This window comes from Orbicella franksi, chromosome 5 (genome assembly GCF_964199315.1).
Source record: "Orbicella franksi chromosome 5, jaOrbFran1.1, whole genome shotgun sequence".
NCBI lineage: Eukaryota > Metazoa > Cnidaria > Anthozoa > Scleractinia > Merulinidae > Orbicella > Orbicella franksi.
Genome location: NC_138149.1, coordinates 31,796,325 through 31,814,582, shown reverse-complemented (window position 1 = coordinate 31,814,582; position 18,258 = coordinate 31,796,325). Strand labels below are relative to the sequence as shown.

Here is an 18,258-nt window from a genome sequence, read left to right as displayed (position 1 = left end):
TAACTCACCGATCAATTGCTGGTGGAAACTGACTCGAAAGCGTTATCATTAGCGAACAAATGTTAGCTTTTCCCCTCAATTAACTTCGAGAAATTCTCTGATCTGAGATCGTGTGCCACGCAAGCAAGCTCTCTGCTCCGTTGCTGCGATCACGGACCAGAATAACTTAGCGCAAGGGAGGGCCAGTTTTCATGGAATCAAATCTTTTTTTTTTTTCCTGCGCAGTAAGCAACTCACATATGCAGAAACTGCCGGGAATGAAAGAGTTAGAACTATCGCATTCTAAATATAGATGTTCCTTTTGATTATGTTTTTTGAAAAAATAAAAATATGCGTCTCAATTTGTACGATGGTTGCTTAATTAAAGTAGGTTCCTAGATTTGCAGCAGGACTTTCCTTTTAAACAACTTCAGCACTAAGTTTAACTTTGCACAAACTACGTCATACATTTTTTGGCTGGCATGAAGCCGAGGCTGATCGAGACACCGGAAACTACAGTGCAAAGCAGATGGAGTCCTCAGTTTCAATAATAAATTGCTCCTCTGACTTAAGACTTGACATGGCGTTCTTCCTTGAAAAAAATGAGCTCTTCAAGATGATGGCACTGTCTTAATTTTTTTCCAGTCTGTTTAAATGTATTTTTAAGTCAAGGCTGTTGGATTGATTACTAACCTGGATTGTTTTTTCGTTTCAGTTCCTACAATTTTAGATCCAGTAAGTACTTTTGTTTTTGAAGTTTTAACTATCGATCAAATTGGTCTTAAAAAAGAAACTGTCTCGTCTCACGAGGGACAATGCCTGGTTTAACCAACCTGTCAGTGCTTCTTACGTGACAATCAGTGGTCACGCTCAACCCCAGTTTTCCTCCGCCAGAAAATCAACATGGCGGCTGAGTGAGCAATTTTTTATTTTATTTTTTATAGCAAGTTTGAATACGGTTTAAATGTAAGATTTTAGCGAAAGAATGGCTTCAGGAGTTTGAGGAAATGAAGTAACTGTACCCTTGTTTAAGTTGATATTGATTTTGACAGCTGACAAATAGAATTGATCGGATTTGCTCTGATTGCAGGAGTTGAAAGGTGACCCTGGCGAGAAAGGAAACGCAGGGAGAACTGTAAGCATCAAATCTTTTATTTAACTCTAGTTTCCCTCAGGCTACCAGCTTTCTAGTATTTACAAGAAGTATTAAACGTCGAACTGTCTGTGCTCCACGTCTGGGTTCTGTGGAAGATCAAGGTAGTTTTGTGTTGGCTTTCAAAAGTATGCTGAGCCTGTTTAAATCTTATATTTTAACTTGAGGTTCTTTTAACTTTGGGCTTTGTCCATTCCAAGCCTGCCGATAGTCACTCATGCACTTAGGGACTTGAAGGAAGTTGCAAATGCCCCAGGGTGGGTGGGATAGCATATGTCTGTGCTAGTACTCGGAATAATTTTTTTGTGATTTGTCCAAAATTATTTTTAATTTATTAGTCATAACAGGGTTTAAGATGTGAACTGTTGGCATAATAACTAAAATTGAATCAAGCTAGATGCAAGTTTAACAATTGATATTCTGACAAACACTTGACATTACTTGTGACTGTTTTTCAGGGAGACCAGGGTTTCCCTGGTGGCAGGGGTGAAACTGGTGAACCTGGACTTCCTGGCGCTGATGTGAGTACAGTGATACTGTGGTTTTTGATAATCGTAATAAAAGTTGTTGATGTTAGATAAACTTAATTTGTGTCTTCTCAAACTCGTGACCAAGGCAACTTTTGGCACCTTTTGGAAAAAAAATATTTGACAAACTTTTAATCCATGACTTTCCTATTAAGGCAACAGGAGAGTTCAGAAAGGCTAATTAGTTGGATAGTTATAGCAAGATTTTGGAGAAAATCGTTAGGTTTTATACCTATTTGTTATCAGTGATCTCTTTTTTGGCCTCCTTTAATACGGGTATGCCTATTTGGTCTTTTTTCTGTAACCTGATGTACTCCTCACTGGACGTATTAACTTGATCACTTGCACCGGCACCAGCACTCTGTGGTGGCAGGATGGGCAACCTTTGCCATGTAAAAATGTAAATGGAAAAATTGGTCTTTCATCTTTCACGAGAGACGGTAACTTACTTTTGAGTTGTAGTGTACTTAAAGGAGCTCAGTCACAATATTTTGAGTTATTTTGGCCATATAAAAGATAACCATTAAGTTTATGGAAACCTGAAAATAGTAGTTTACTAAGATAGAAAAGCACTGAAAAGATAGCAATAAATCATAAAGGAACAAGGATGGTTAAGGATGGAGAAGATTGACGCAGATTTACAAATGACGGATTTTATAAATTTAGGCTAAACTTTTCAAGAAGCACGTAAACCATGATGTGCCTCCTGTAATATAACTTTGTCTGCTTTTCACCAGGGACCCCCTGGCCCTCCAGGCCCTAACGGTGCCCGGGGACCAATTGGACCCCCTGGACCTCCAGGTAGCCCAGTGATCACTGTTGTTGGAGTTCCAGGAGTACCGGTGAGTCAAGCATTCTTACCTGTCACACCTTGAGTATTCTAGACACTGAATAAAGCTACTTGTACAACTAGTAAAGTTTTCAGTTCAATAGTCGGGCACTGGCCAGCATTCCCTGCGCAGACTTGGAAATAAGACCATCTTTTATTTAGAGCATTATGCCAAGCAGTAGCATACGAAACTGCTTTTTTCAGCTTTCATTTGAATGACCACACATAAGTTTTCACTTACAAATGATAAATTAGAGCCACCTCTCACAAGCATAAACAATATCCCAAGACATTAGAACTCAATGGCTGTCAGTTGAATGGTCACACACTGGTTTCATTTCATGACTTTTAAAGTTAGTAGCACCTTGTGCAGTGTGAAAAACATCTTATATTAGTTAACACATGAAAGTACTGCTCAATAGCTTTCATTTGAATGGTCATACAATATGGTTTTAGCCACAGACTTAAAAGTTAGAACCACCTTGTACAGCATAATTAACAGTACCACATGAAAGTACTGGTCAATAGCTTTCATTTCAATGGTCACACACTAGGGTTTTAGCCACAGACTTACAAGTTAGAACCACCTTGAATTGTATAGCTCCATAATTTAAACATAATCTACTTACTGCTCCATAGCTTTCATTTGAATGTTCACACACTTTTATTTATTTCTTCTGTTTTATGTAAATGGGATCTCAGTTCTCAGAGGGAAAGGGGTTCATGCAATTTAGATTAATTATGCCTTCAAGAGTTATTTTTAATTATTAGTTAAAAAGTTTTTTCTCACACACATTTGCTATGCTCATACTGATCGCTATCACCAAGAACTAAATAATCTGATATTACAATGCTCATGAACAGTCGTGATATTTTCCTACAGGGACGGAGAGGTGAGAAAGGTCCACCGGGAAAGGATGGCCCTCCGGTATGGCTGTATACTTTTTATTTTCTCCATTTTATACAAAATGATGTAAGGATGCAATTTATTTAATATTAATTTTTGTCAGCATAAGATAATACATGTACAGGTAAGTATCTGTCGCTTAATGTGCAAGAACAAATGCCACATGGTCAATTTGCTTAAAATTCAGTTGCGAAGAATCCTAGATGGCCTCATGATCCAACAATGACAACCCAGTTTGAACAAACAAATTCACTGTTACATGGCTATTTTAAAACTGTTCCAATAGGGAATTGCCCAATGGTTACAAATTATGTGAGTAACGGCCGGACGGCTTTTTCACCCTGAAGAAAACAAAAATGTTTGGTGTTCTACTTTTTAACCACTTCAATCATTTTTAGCGGTGTAAATATTTTGTCAATTTGCTTTTGTAGCCAAGTTAGGTCATGATTAATCATTGAAAGTCTCTTTTCTTCATCAACAGGGTCTGCCTGGAGAGCCTGGTGCACCTGGCGCTCAGGGAATTCGCGGATTAGCAGTTAGTTTCAATTGATGACTTAAAAAGTTAATGTACCTTTCATTTGCAGGAGTGAATAACAAACACTGAGCAGCACAGTTCAGCAGTACCATGCAAAAGTGCTGCTTAGTAGCTCATATTAGGTCACTCAAGATCTAGCCACACACTAAACGCTAGAATCACACAGCATAATAAACAGTACCACATGGAAGTACAGTGCAATAGCTTTCATTTGAATGGTCACACACTAGGGTTTCATCCACAGACTTAAATGTCTGAACAGGCCTTCTGATATTACGTGATGGTGCAATTTCGCACAATCGACCTCAAATCGCACCCGATCGCACAATTCACGAAAAATCTCATAATTCACAAAAGAACTTAAACATAAATCAACAAGTTTCTTTGGAATTCCTGCATAAATACACCATTTTTAAGATGATTTACCTTGGAAAAAGCCTAAGAATCCTTTGCACCTTCGATTTCGTAAACATTCAAAGCTGCAAGGCATTATTTTGCATGTCAGGGGCCTGGTACGAGTCTTATTCTTAAAGAGTTGCCTATTGGTGAAACACAAACACGCCCTTTGTTCGGATAAGCCAACCTGAATGGCTGATATATACACACTACTGAAATGATGACACAATTCTCTATTCACGTTGGAAGTATAGGGGTGAAAAATAAGTGAAGTTGTCAGTTTTTCGGCAAAATGTAGTTTCTTTCATTGAAAAGCGATAAAAACTTACTCATGGATAAGTTTGTAGTCAAAACACCCACTGTTTCTTCGACCAAGAAGGCAAGTTCCCCCCTTCCGTCCAATCTGACAGCTCACAATCGAGCAAGAAAGTACCCCAAAGGTACATTCCACGTTGGACGATGGACTGATGGTTTGCTTGTCGTGCAATATTGTGATTGACCATCTTCAGAAGTCAGTGGTTGTGTTCAGAAATGTACTGCACATAAAAACAAAGCGTAAGAAGCTAATTGTAGCATGCAAAAATATCAATAATAATTATTGATCATTCATTTGGCATGTTAGCTCTGTCCTTTCAACTTTTAACGTGGTGCACCGATAGTGCAGAAGACCTCATTTTTTTCTTATTTATCCCAACTAATGTCGATCAAGATGCATAATTACTGTTCCTTTGTATTCAAAATGTCTTTAGGGCAGCAAAAAAGTGTTTTTCTTATCCTGAAATCTTATAAAACAAGCTTAAAATTGCTCAGAAAAAAATCGAATAATTTACATTATTTATCACACAAGTGGCCTTTCTAATCGCATAATCTGCCCTGCAAATTTTGCATAATGTGCATTTTTTCATCGCACCCTATCAGAAGGTCTGTCTGAACCACTTTGTATAGCATAATAAACAGAACCATATGAAAGTACAGCTTGGTTACTCACCCTAGACTGGGAGTGCTTTGAAAGACTTGTCCAATTGTTTTCATACATATTCCCAAGGATTAAAACTAAAAGAAAATTACTGTAAGTTATTCATTTTTATTGAAATTGTTGTACAACCTCAAATCAATTCCTAAGATTATTATTAATATTTTTGTGTGTTTTAGGGAAGCCCTGGAGGTCCGGGTGAAACAGGGCAGCCAGGACGACCAGGACTTAATGTAAGTTTTAATGTTACTATGGCTTAATGATACAGTTAGTGATTGCACATTGGTGAACTATTTTTTCCCTTGTGTTGGGCAGATCTAGGGGGGGGGGGGGGGTTGAATCCCCTAAGTTTAAAAGAATGAGACATTATAACACACTAACTTGGCCTCAGAATGCTGGGATATTGAGGACCTCAATTTGAAAAAAAATTTCTGAGGGAGGATGCCCCCAGACCCCGAATGCCTTCAGCAGACCTTACAGAAAAAGATCATAAATGAATTATATTATGCTTGCTTGTCTTGCTCTGCTCTGTAAACTGGCCTGGTCTTTTCATTATACATGCTTGTCTTGTTCTGCTCAACTTGTTAAACTGGCCTGGTCTTTTCATTATGTTGTCAGGGAACTCGAGGCCCTCCTGGATTGCAAGGTCCTCCAGGACTTCCAGGCCCACCAGTAAGTAGCATTATATTGTGTGCCGCTGATCTGAATGATTTTCAGAACTACCAGCAGAATGTGATGTTTTGTCATTTTTTTTCAAACCAGCTTCAATTGATGTTTCCTAATAGCCATTGATCATGAAGTAAAGAGATTGCCCTTGTGGGAAAGTGTTTGCAAGAGTAATAGTAACAGTTGTTTGCATTTGCACATGGTCTGGACAAAAAAGTCCTGGCCATTACAGAGAGGCAAGGCCTTATATACATGTTTTTGTATGTGTCCCATGGTGTGATAAGGACTTATAATAGTGATGACTGTACATAGAGTAGTGGCCACAACAGAGAGGTGCCCTGTTAGTAGAAGTTTGACTAAAGCAGTCAGTAGAGTGATTAGGAGCTACCAACAATGTACTCCTCTTCAACCTGGATAGAATTCCATCAGCTGATATCCATTCTTAGCAGGTTTCTCTCCCCAGCAATTTGTTAGGTTGAAGGTGTACACACAATATTAGTCCTTAGTGGAGAGAGGCGCTGTGAGAGAAAAGGGTCTTTCTCGTCAAAAGAACAGGCAGCACTTGACCAGTACAGGGGCATAGCCAGGATTTTACAAATGGGGGGTCACACTGTGTCAAAGTGAGGGTACTCACCAGATTGTCATGGAGTTTTCACCACCTTTGTAGATTTTTGCCCAAAAAAGGCTTACAAAAGGGGGGTCACAGGCCCACCCTGGCAGGAATCCCTCTGGCTATGCCCTTGCTGTACCACTTGATCTGGAGACAGTGCACGAACCATTACATGACCGCACCTCTCTGTCATGTGTGTCAAATACAATTGGACTTCATGATTTCAAACTCAGGGGAAAAGAAAAAAAACAGACTGTTCAAAATAGCGGGAGTTCAAAATAACTAGGTCAGCATTGAAATACATAGTTTTACATGTATTCATGTAACAATTTTAACTGGCTGTGACATATTAATCAACATTATGGACTGAAAAGTGATGTGATGTGATGTGATGAAAAGGCCAAAGTTAAGTTTCCTTACCATGTTCTGACATGGTTTTTTGTCATGCAGCTCTTCCATGAACACAGTTTTATATAAACAGGGTTGATTTTAGGTCAAGGGAAACAAAGATCAGTTCAAAATAGTGGTGAGCTCAAATTAACTGAGTTTAAAATAGCTGCATTATAGTAAATGACTGAACATACAAACTAAGGCAGTCCAAGGGAAATGGGTCTGAATTGAAAAGAACCAAGTTTAAATTAACATGGTACAACTGTAAACTGCTTTTTAATGAAATGTATTTTTAGGGTGAAAAAGGACCGGACGGACCCAAAGGTGTGGATGGATTCAAAGGAGACACTGGATTGCGTGGGAGGAAAGGCCCAAAGGGAGTCCGGGGTGATGTTGGAAGAAAGGTGCTGTCTCATTCATAATTATCTTAAAGGCACTGCTACACTGGACAATTTTCCTAGGCACTTGTCTTGCAGTTTTGTTGTGACACAAATTGCACAAAAAATACCCATTGTAACATCCCTGGTTGCCACCAGCATTGCCCAAAGTAGAATCAAGGTCTACTTTTTGCTGAGATTACTATAACAATAAAAGCATTTGCAGCCAGATTTCAGGGGGGTGTTTCACTTGGCAGCAAATCCTGCATGTAACTTGTCTTGAAGATCTTGACAAAATTTTTGAAATTGCCATTTTTTTAAGTGTAGAGCATAAATGAACAAATGTATTGAATAACCTGAAAAAAGCAGGGAATATTGTCAGAAATTAAGACATGCATGTGTTATAAACTAAAAGCATGTACAGGTATCGACTGGTAGTAGGCAAAGAGAATTCATAAAAATTGCAGTCATTTTCATTGCATTCTGTATGTTGACAAATGAATACATGTACTATTGTGCGGTCACTATTTTTATGGTCACTGTTAGTCATTTTCTCATGATTTCTCCTTATCTAGGGTTCTGATGGTTTCCCTGGTACACCAGGAAAAAATGGAACTGATGTATGTATTAATTAACAGTTTCACATTCTACACTGTAATAAATGTCATTAACAAGTTAGTTATCGCTTGAAATGTTTGCTTCAAATGTACAACTTGCTTACCACTGTCACCACAAAGTCACACATTTGTACATGGAATTCATGGTGTAAGCACGAGGGTCCAACATGTATGTAATTAGGCTTTTTCAATACCACATCCCGCTACTATTTGTAGCTTAATCCTGCCATCCCACTCACTACTCAAAATGTTTATTCTGATCTCGCCTGGTTAAAGCCGCAGTTCTCTGCATGATGTCTATAACTTCTGTTTTTTCATAGACCGCATCCTGCTGTCAATGTAAAACTATCCTGCATCCTACATGATCTGTCAAAATGAGAAACTCCAGCTCCTGTTGAGGAATTTTTAACCACATTCCTCTATTAAGATTTTTTTATCCTATATGCTGCCTCCACTTTCATTCTCATCGTGCATCCTACCAAACCTACATGGATGTTGCACCCTCAAACATGTCACATGCAACAGTCATCAGCAAAGTTAGTGTAAATTGGCTCTAAGAGTTATATATTTAATAATTACAGTCTGCCGTTACTACTCTCCTCACCTGCCATTGCATGAAGATGTACTGATTGTAATGTGCCTTGGCTTCTCATTTATAGGGAGCAGCTGGCGATCAGGGAGAGACTGGGCCTGATGGGCCTTCAGGACCACCAGTAAGTCACAGGCACACCAATAACTCTGTGTCTAATTGTGGCCACATTGATCAAAGGACAAACAGTAACTCTATTTCTAACTGTAGGCTCAGGAACACCAGTAGGTCTATATGATGGATGGGTATTCCTGTGGCTACTCATAATGTAGATCCACGCAGTAGCCACAGGTACACCAGATGCCATCAACCTTATATGAAGCAGCGCTCTGTTAAGCGGTCACCCTCTACATGTATTAAGAGGTCACTTTTCAAACTCCCAAAACTTGCTTCACTTTAATTTTTACTGACCGCCATTAAGCGGTCACCCCTATTAAGCAGACACAGTCACCGTTGGGACTACCGATTGGCTAATTTTATCGTAATTCACCTCGGTCTGTTTAACAGTGGTCAATCAGAGCACAGTTTTATGGTCATAAAGAACTCTTGTTGGTGCTGAACAAAGTCAGTGACATGCTTTGCCAAAATTAATTTAATAAGTTATACAACCCAAATTACAGACGTCAATGACTGATTTTTTTCATTTGATGTTAAATGAGATGCCAAAACTGTCAATGATCTGTTTTAAGACAAAGATGCTTGACTTGCCTTTTGAGCAATATTGCCGTGAAATCTGTTGGCTAGTGCATGAACTCTATAGATATATAATTTCGTGTTACAGTTGTTATGAAACAATAGAATTTATGTAGATTGTGCACTTAGTTTTGTTTTCTTGTTCAATTTGTGCCCCATATTGCGCTTAATTCTTATCATAAAAAACGATTTCGAAAAACATTTAAGCAGGAAAATTAACATATTAAGTAAAGTTACATGAGGTTTCGACAACATCATGTCATCATTGTCGAATGAATAAATTTAAAATAACAGCAAGGCATATTTATAGCACTTAGGATGTGAGAAAATTAGCAAACGTTACATGAAAACTTCATGTAAAGAGTTTTTAATTTATTCTTGTGACAATGATGACATGAAGTCGTCAAAACGTCATGTAACTTAACTTGCGCTTAATTTTCCTGCTTAAATTCTTATCACCTCATTTGAAACAGTCAACCTCCATTGAGCAGTCACCTGGCTATTTCCTGATGGCCACTGCATAATAGAGGTTTGACTGTAGTCTGTCCAACTGAAATTGCATTCCACTCAATCTTAGTACCATCAATACCGGTAACCGAAGGATTTCAAAGGATGGCACCAAGGATGATCATGCAGTCGTGAGCAAGCTCGCCTCCCACCATTGTGACCAGGGTTTAACAGGGCTTAAAAAAAACTAAAATTTCTAGCTCACCTTTGGGACAAGTAGCTCTCAAATTTTGCTTACCCTGGGTGAGACTTTGCACTTTCAATTATTTAGTTGGCAGATGCTTGATCTCTCATCCATTGGGCAAGTGAGAATGAAAAGTTACTTACCCAGAAGGAAAATCTACTTGTCCAGGATAATGGGACAGCACTGTTTTCAAGCCCTGGTTTAAATCCTGGACCCTACATCATAAAATGAGTTGAGTTTGTTGTTGGTTCTCTTCTTGCTCCTAGAGTTTTCCACTGAGCTCTCGGGTTTTCCTCCCTTCACAAATTAAAGAACCAACACTCCAATTTGCAATTCAATCTGGAAGCACTGGACAAAACGCCTTACTGTGGGATTCCAATTTATTTATTTTTTATCTTAGTTTGTAATTAATAAAATTAATATTATTCCTCTTTCAGGGACCTCTTGGATCCCGTGGAAGTGCCGGTCCAGCTGGCGCACCTGTAAGTAAAAAGTTTTCACATTATTTTAGAAGAGTTATTAAATGACTTATTGAATGGTTTTAAAAATAATGGGTATTCATGAATATTGGGCAAATTTTGGTAATTTAGTGTTTTTTGATCCCTATTGGGGTGAGAAGAATTGTGAGAAACAATATTAATAACAAATGAGTTGTGAATAAATCATTTCTCATCATTATTTTGCCTCATCTCATTAATATTATTAAATATAATTATTTGAATTGTTAAATGTCCACAAGTTTTATATGTTACACCATTCAATCTGTTTGGAATTTATTATTCATAGTGTAATATGCTAGACCGCTGACAGTGTAATACAGTTAATTCCAAAAACCACAAGCTTAGGCATGATTCAAATATTATTTGAATTCCTGGGATTGTTTTGCTAGGGTATTTTATTGGTTAGTTCTCCCGGCAACATAACCATAAATTTGTAACTACTTGTCATGAATGAATGTTTAACGTATACTTTTAGTACTAAGACAGAAAAGTGTCTTGCTCATTCAAGAGTACAAAATTACAACCCAACTGGTTGTTAACCCTGGACCTCCAGATTCATAATCCAACAACTCTTGGTGACCTGTGGCATGTTCAATTGATTATTAGGAACAATTATAATTCTACTGATCTTTTTTTTTATGCACAGGGGCCCCAAGGTGTCCAGGGAACACCTGGGGTGCCCGGTCTTCCTGGAGCAAAAGGAGCCACAGGTGACCCAGGTGTCGAGGGAGAAAGGGGCAAACAGGTCAGTTGACAATATAATTGTTAACTTAATGAATAGCAAATCAACACTTGCATGTGTTTATAACAGGCATATTTTATTCTTACTATTGTATTTTTATTGCACTACTAAGATTTCATTGCACTTGATATTTGATTTGATTTTATTGCACTTGATATTTTTTGAACATTGTTTTAGTGACCATAGAATGCAGGCTCTTCCTTTTAACAGGAGTATTAAGTGTTTTTACACTTTAAAAATGTTAACATTATGTACATTATATGAAGAGGCTTTATTCTATGGTCATGTGAAAAAATGTAAAAAAAAAATGTACAAGTGTTCACAGTTCGAATATCCTTATTGTAATGATACTTGGTTAAATTTATGCAGCAGATTTTTGAAAATTATGTCAGTTGCATTGGTAATAACGTTGGTCTTAAAACATGTTGCTCACAATTGACTTTTTTTAATATTCAGGGTTTACCAGGACGACGAGGTGCACAGGGACCCCAGGGAGAAAGAGGAACTGATGTAAGTAATGCCACACCCTTTCCTTTCACGGTCTCTATTTAATATATTTATTACCACCTGGATTCAGCTAAACTGGTTTTAACCATCGTCCCTTTTTTGTTGTTATAAATTTAAAGCTTTTGCAATTGTGCAGGTCCAGAAAATATCCATACTCTCCCTACAGAAGGGATTGGAATTTTCAGGGGGATGGGGGGTTCTGTAAGACCAAAAAATTTATTTATAAAGAAATGTGTGAAGCTTTATTGGAATTTCCAGAGGGGTGGGGGGGGGGGGGTCTTAGAAAAATCCCTTCCATGGGGGAGGTATGAATATTTTCTGGAACTACACATTTTTTAAGTGGTACACAAAACAAACATGGATAGGTTTATTTAAGTGTCAAGCCACTAATGAGCGATATCCAGGGAACTTTTAACATGAAAAATTTCCATGAAGTGATAACTCATCGCTCATCTCTTGTAGGGTGCTGCTGGTCAAGATGGCGAGGAAGGGCAGAAAGGAGCACAGGTAAAGCAGGAACAACAAAGAAATTTATAAGAATATTATAATTGTCTTTCAACTGTCATTTACAGTGGAAAATCTCTCCACCAACAATTCTGACATAATATGTTTGCTATTTTTTTGTAATTTAGGGTGATCCTGGACCGACTGGACCACAGGGATTACCAGGCGCCCCAGGAAAACCGGTATGACAGCAAACAATAATGTTAATATGTAAAATGTTATTAAACAAGTGTGAGCACTGTCCTGATAGATTATCCACCGTAGGTCAGGATTGTACAATGAATGGATTAAGTGCAGTGAGATTTACAATGTATATGGTTGATATTCTCCTGTACAGTCCCACGAGCTCGCTCTCTCGTTATTCTCCAGTATGGCTGTAACAGTAAGTGCGGCTCTATAAAACTAACTGCTTTGTGTAGGGTAACTACGTGTAATTCCTGCTAGTGAAACATGTAAACCCTTGACTTACAGGTCCATGTTGTTGTCTTCAATCATGGATGTATTCCCCAGCTCCTCCATAAAAGACTGTATTATTGTATGTTTATGTGTCCCTTCCTTGAGCCAGCAAAATGGCGAAACAAATGCACAATTTACATGTAACAGCAGTAGTTTTATCACTCAAGTGAAACCTGCTCTACTTGAGAGTTATACTTCCAACACTCACTAATGAAAACTGCTTTAATTGTGCGTTACTTTCAACACTCAAGTGAAAATATTGCTCTACTATCTAATTGCTTTCAACGCTCAAGTGAAAACTGCTTTTCATGTTCTATGAAATTCATTCATTTTTACAAGTTGTTTTTTTAATTACTACAGGGCAATCCTGGTGAAGATGGAGCCTTTGGGCCACCAGGAGCCCAGGTATACATGTATAAAAGGATAATGTTTTGAGACATCTCCTCAAATGTTTATAGATGTTAAGTACAACTTCAGCGAGAGTATAGCTGTAGCAAGCTCCTGACCATAGTATTGACACTTGATATTATCAGTTGCAATGCTATCCCTATAACTACTGATAACAGCTCCTCTCCACACTTGCAAATGTGATGTTGCAGTGCAGTCCCCTAGTTTTGTCAACTTGCTTGATCGTGACTTCAAACAATAACATTAATACTCACATGCATAGCAAAGGGAAACTCATTTTATCCTTGTCTATAGCTGCATATTCATGTAGTAGTACAAGTGGCAGGAGTAAGATTCCTATCAAACTATTGCCATTTCTAAGTCCATTAACTTAATTAAAAATTATTTTTTTATTATTTAGGGTGAGACTGGATCATCAGGCCCTCCCGGCCTTCCTGGTGAGAGTGGCGAAAGGGTAGGTATAGTGTTCATGTGTCGTAGATTGATCACAAAGATCTGTTAACAGATCCTCTGAAAGGTTACACCATGTAACAAGATTCAAGCAGTAGAAACTGCGATTCTGGACAATTTTACATGAAAAGTTTAAAAGTAAACGTGTCTGAACCAACAAACAGCAAGACCTTATAAAGGGCATGTGCACAATGGAGTGAGAAATATTTGTTGGCGTCAGGCAAACGTTTTCGATATTGTTGGGAGAGGGCAGGGTGGAGGCAACTAGCTCAAGCCTAGAACCATGCTATGATAATGGAGAAAACTCTGTGACACTGACTAATCAGTTGGCAGTGAGCTGGTAACAACTCCACTCTGGTGCTACATGTACATGTACTATTTTGTAATTGGAGCAAAATATTTAACTTACACTAGTGGTCTCGTGTCACTGTGTTGCAATGATATTGATGATGATGATGACAATGATGATGATGATGACATATGCTTGTTAATTCCACTTTTTAGGGTGATACAGGCCCCCAGGGTGAACCAGGGCCACGAGGTCCCCCAGGACGGCAAGTGAGTCACATTTGTTGAATGATCTCTGTGTTACACACCAATTAAACACATACATGTACTGTACGTTCCTGTTCAATAAAGTGTCGTGTTCTGTTATTTATCTTGGATGTCTTAAATATACAACTCAAAGGTAAAGTTAAGGGTGTTTTTAACGGGTTGTATTGTAGCTGTAATGGTAACCTATTATGCCATGATGATGACTACAACTTGTTCACCAATGATTGGGCATTCCAATGATATCAATATTTGTAATATCAGTTGATAAGGAGTTGTACTATTGATCTGTGAAAGTATAACTGCTGAAAGTGCTGGAAATTGTTTCCTGCAGCCACCTTAAAACTCCCTTGGAAATCCTGGGAAAAATTCAAATATGGGTTGGAAATGCTCACGTGACAGTAGGAAGCAATTTTATTGGGGGATGGGGATATAATATCTCTGCTCATCTCACTTCTTATGTAGAGAACATAGAGGTTGAAATGTTGGTTTTGTTCAAGATTGTGTGTTGTGCATGTGAACGAAGATTTCAATATTTTAGCTTTCTAAAATTGAAGCTACAATTATATTACATTCAATCATAACATTTTTTTCCAGGGAAGTCGCGGCAAGCCAGGAGCCTTGGGAGCATCTGGTGAACAAGGACCTCCGGTGAGGAGAAATAAAAGAGTTTGCTTGCAAGAAGCCCAGCTATACAGTTTGCAATTTTATTGTTAAAGGATGCCTGCAATTTTTTACTGATCCATGGGCTAGTCCTGAGAGAACACCTAAAGATAAATTTAACTATACAGTGTTGTACAAAAGTAGATTCTTGTGATCAGAAAAGGTGAAATTGTGGTGTTCTGGCTAGCTGTATCAGATCTTACACAGTCCATCAATGGAGTGAAGTGAAATAAACGGGGTTAATTTTTGGTTAAGGGAAACAAATGAAAATCATTTCAAAATAGCGAGGGGTTTTTGAAATAAACTGAATTTGAAATAGCTGGTGGTAAATGAGTGCAAAAACAGAACAACTCTTGGGGATATGGCTTAGAGTTTAAAATAATAAATAATAATAAATAACCAATTTTATTTATTGAGGGTACTAGCACACTGAAAAACCAGTGGCCCTCACATGAATATTGGGGAGTTGGAAATAGCAAGTTCAGTAGGCCATCTCCAAGCTACCTTGTGCCTCTTTTTCAAAACAAGTCTTCATGCAAAACCTTTCATATGAAAGTATTCTTGATTTGCATGGAAATGAACTTGTGTGCAAAAGGCAAGTCGGAAATGGCCTATTTCGCTGGGTTATTTTTGTTTTGAATGGCAAATTGTTTTAGTAAAAGTGATTAACAAAAAAAAAAAAAAACAGTCAGACAACAGATATGCCTGGTACAACATGTTGTCTTTGTTTAAAGAAACGGTTTAGTGATACATCAAACACGAAAGGCTGTGTTTGACCACATTCCCAAACACTGAGAAAAGAGTTGAGAATAAAACTGATACCAGGGTATTTTTGACGAACTGGACCATGTTTCCTGCATTTCTTAACACCGAGAAGAAAGTTGAAAAGGCGTCATGTTGTGGAGTATGTTTGATGAACTTCGAGGTGTTTAGAAATGTGGTCAAACACTGTCTGGAGTGTTAGATAAAAATTATCTTTTCAATGAAACCTTAAACTATGGGAAAAAAAGGAGAAATTATATCGTAAAAATTTATTCTAATTAAGATCAGATATCCAAACACTGTCGTGGTCATGATTCCCTTTGATGAAACCCTGATGACTTAATTAATGAGTTTGAGAAATGTTTATTTTACATGAGGGTACAAAAAATGGATGTGATTTTGTTTGACTTAAGCAACACTTTTTACACTGCATTTTGTTGTTTGTCGTTAGGGTGAGCGTGGTCCCCCAGGAGCTGCTGGAGCTGCAGGACTTCCTGGCCAAGATGTACGTTAAAACTAGATCAATTCCACAGCACTGTGTAAATCCTTAGAAATGTAATGTTGTTTGAGACACATTTAAAGATAAATAAGTTCCACTGCACAGTGGAAATCTCTTAATTCAACCATTAGTAGGTCACCAAAACCCAGTGGTACTGCATTAACAGGATGGTTGAACTAAAGAGAATCTTCAATCAAGAGAACAACTGACTGAGGGAATGTGTGGGAGAGATTGAAGTAGCTATCGTATGATGACAAGGTGGTCATAGAAAAAAAGTGGTTTTAAAATAGGATCTGGATAAAAGCATGTATGATCTGGATAGAAGCAGACTGGCTGTGACTTGAAGAAAGAGTTTAGCAAATTTGATGTTAATGTAACGAGACAGGTTTTGGTTGTTGAATGAAAGTTTACAGGTTGTATTTGAACTTATAATGTAGCTAATACAGCAATGACGGTTACAGGTTTTCAAAACACTAGAAAACAAACTTAAATAAGGAACGAAAACACTATAGAAACAAGCAAATTTAAATGACAGAGTTGAATTAACATGATAGAGTTATCTCTTTAAAGTTGGTCTTAATACCAGTGAATCTGCCAGAATTACTTTATCTTCAGTTGGAATTATTCTGTTGTAATCTTTCATCCTCCAGTTTTCTAGTTTTCTTTTGTAATCTATAGTTTTTCATGCATTTTGGTTATACTAATCATGTGACGAGAGACCCCTGGTGTTTACTGAGGCTGCTATGCGAGAGAACAAGGTGTGTCCTAGCCATCTGTAACAAAAATCTTAATTTGAACAGGGTGCTTCAGGAGAACCAGGAGCCAGTGGCCAAGATGGACAAAAGGGAGAACGGGTAGGGTATTCATGATTTTGACATGTTTTTATCTGTTTTGTGTATTTACTCATTTCTAGCACTTGTACTAATATTATTGATTCTTCCACTCTGATATTTGTATTAAGATTAGTTTGTTGTTTTGTCTCCTGCCATTAATGGCAAGTTTGGGGAATTCAAATATTGTCCAACCAAGGCAAGGACTGCAGCCAAATGAGTTTAAATTCCAAACATTCATCAGCAATGTCATCTTGGCTGCTATAAATACAGTTGAATCCTGCTATTGCAAACTCTTGGGGGAAACAAAAAAAAAAGTGCGAAATAGCAGGAGTTTGAAATAGTCAATGGTAGATGACTGAAGGGCAAACCCAAGGGAAATGGTTTTGAATTTGAAATAACAGAGAATTTGAAATAACTGAGTTCAAATTAGCGGGGTCCAACTGTACTTTGGAATAAACACACAGCTCTCTCTCCAAGTGTCTTGCTCACTATTCAAGTGCAAGCAGTTCATTTCAAACTGTGTTTATGCGTATTATTATTACAGGGTCCTGATGGTGTTCCAGGCGAAGATGGTTTATTTGGTCCAAGGGTGAGTGTCAAAATGTCACTTTAATTAATGGCAGGTGTCTTTGGCCTGCAATATGTGTCAAGGGCTTCAGTTCACATTGTTCTCTGCACAAACTGCGGACCCCATATCAAGGGCCGCATTGCATGCAAAGGGCTATCTCTTACTTCCTCTCTGCACTCATTGCAGGCCTATGATGACCTTTATAAAGGGTCTGCAATACATGCAAAGGACCATCTCTTACTTGCTTTCTACCCCCATTGCAGGCCTATGATGACCTTTGTAAACGGTCTGCAATGCATGCAAAGGGCCATTTCTTACTTGCTCTGTGCACTCATTGCAGGCCTATGATGACCTTTGTAAGGGTTCACAATGCGTGCAAAGGGCCATCTCTTGCACACTAACTGCACGTGTACATGCTCATCCTGGCCAATTTTCAAAGGTTGCAATGCATGAAAAAGCCTGCAGCTACCATAACTCGCGACCAACATTGCAGGCCTATGGTGGCTGTTTTCATAGGGCCACAATGGGTGTCTAAGGGTACAATTGTTGTATCATGTTAAGTGCTATTTTTAAAGGTCTGGAAAGTTTTGGTGATTGTCTTTCTGAGACTTTGTAACTCAAATACTTAATAAGAATGTGGCTTGTAGTTCTGAAACTTGTTTTTCCTGTTTGTGAACAGGGAGCCCCCGGAGCACCTGGTGATCCCGGATCTGACGGACGAGATGGCGAGAAGGTTAGCAACTCATTTCTACTCTTGTCTATTCCAAGGCCTTGTGGATCATCAATTGCAATTGAGGACACCTGAAACAAATTTTTTGACCAGTTTCCTGGGTTTGTCTTGTCCATGACATGCAGATCATATGACGTGAAAGTTTTTAAACT

At 38.2% G+C, this 18,258-nt stretch overlaps 1 protein-coding gene across 2 annotated transcripts in view; it reads left to right on the top strand.

The window, feature by feature from the left end:
* LOC145488233 (uncharacterized) overlaps window positions 1-18,258 on the top strand; it is a 50,148-nt gene that overhangs the window by 978 nt on the left and 30,912 nt on the right. The window contains exons 2-25 of one of the 2 annotated variants that reach the window (XM_081467054.1): window positions 695-714; window positions 1,070-1,114; window positions 1,591-1,653; window positions 2,397-2,501; window positions 3,372-3,416; window positions 3,877-3,930; window positions 5,479-5,532; window positions 5,918-5,971; window positions 7,262-7,369; window positions 7,918-7,962; window positions 8,619-8,672; window positions 10,370-10,414; window positions 11,079-11,177; window positions 11,631-11,684; window positions 12,144-12,188; window positions 12,314-12,367; window positions 13,002-13,046; window positions 13,450-13,503; window positions 14,004-14,057; window positions 14,649-14,702; window positions 15,928-15,981; window positions 16,776-16,829; window positions 17,353-17,397; window positions 18,056-18,109. In XM_081467054.1, coding sequence (XP_081323180.1) covers window positions 695-714; window positions 1,070-1,114; window positions 1,591-1,653; window positions 2,397-2,501; window positions 3,372-3,416; window positions 3,877-3,930; window positions 5,479-5,532; window positions 5,918-5,971; window positions 7,262-7,369; window positions 7,918-7,962; window positions 8,619-8,672; window positions 10,370-10,414; window positions 11,079-11,177; window positions 11,631-11,684; window positions 12,144-12,188; window positions 12,314-12,367; window positions 13,002-13,046; window positions 13,450-13,503; window positions 14,004-14,057; window positions 14,649-14,702; window positions 15,928-15,981; window positions 16,776-16,829; window positions 17,353-17,397; window positions 18,056-18,109 — 1,358 coding nt within the window. The remainder of the gene's footprint in view (window positions 1-694; window positions 715-1,069; window positions 1,115-1,590; window positions 1,654-2,396; window positions 2,502-3,371; window positions 3,417-3,876; window positions 3,931-5,478; window positions 5,533-5,917; window positions 5,972-7,261; window positions 7,370-7,917; window positions 7,963-8,618; window positions 8,673-10,369; window positions 10,415-11,078; window positions 11,178-11,630; window positions 11,685-12,143; window positions 12,189-12,313; window positions 12,368-13,001; window positions 13,047-13,449; window positions 13,504-14,003; window positions 14,058-14,648; window positions 14,703-15,927; window positions 15,982-16,775; window positions 16,830-17,352; window positions 17,398-18,055; window positions 18,110-18,258) is intronic. The other variant, XM_081467055.1, reaches the window with a different exon arrangement.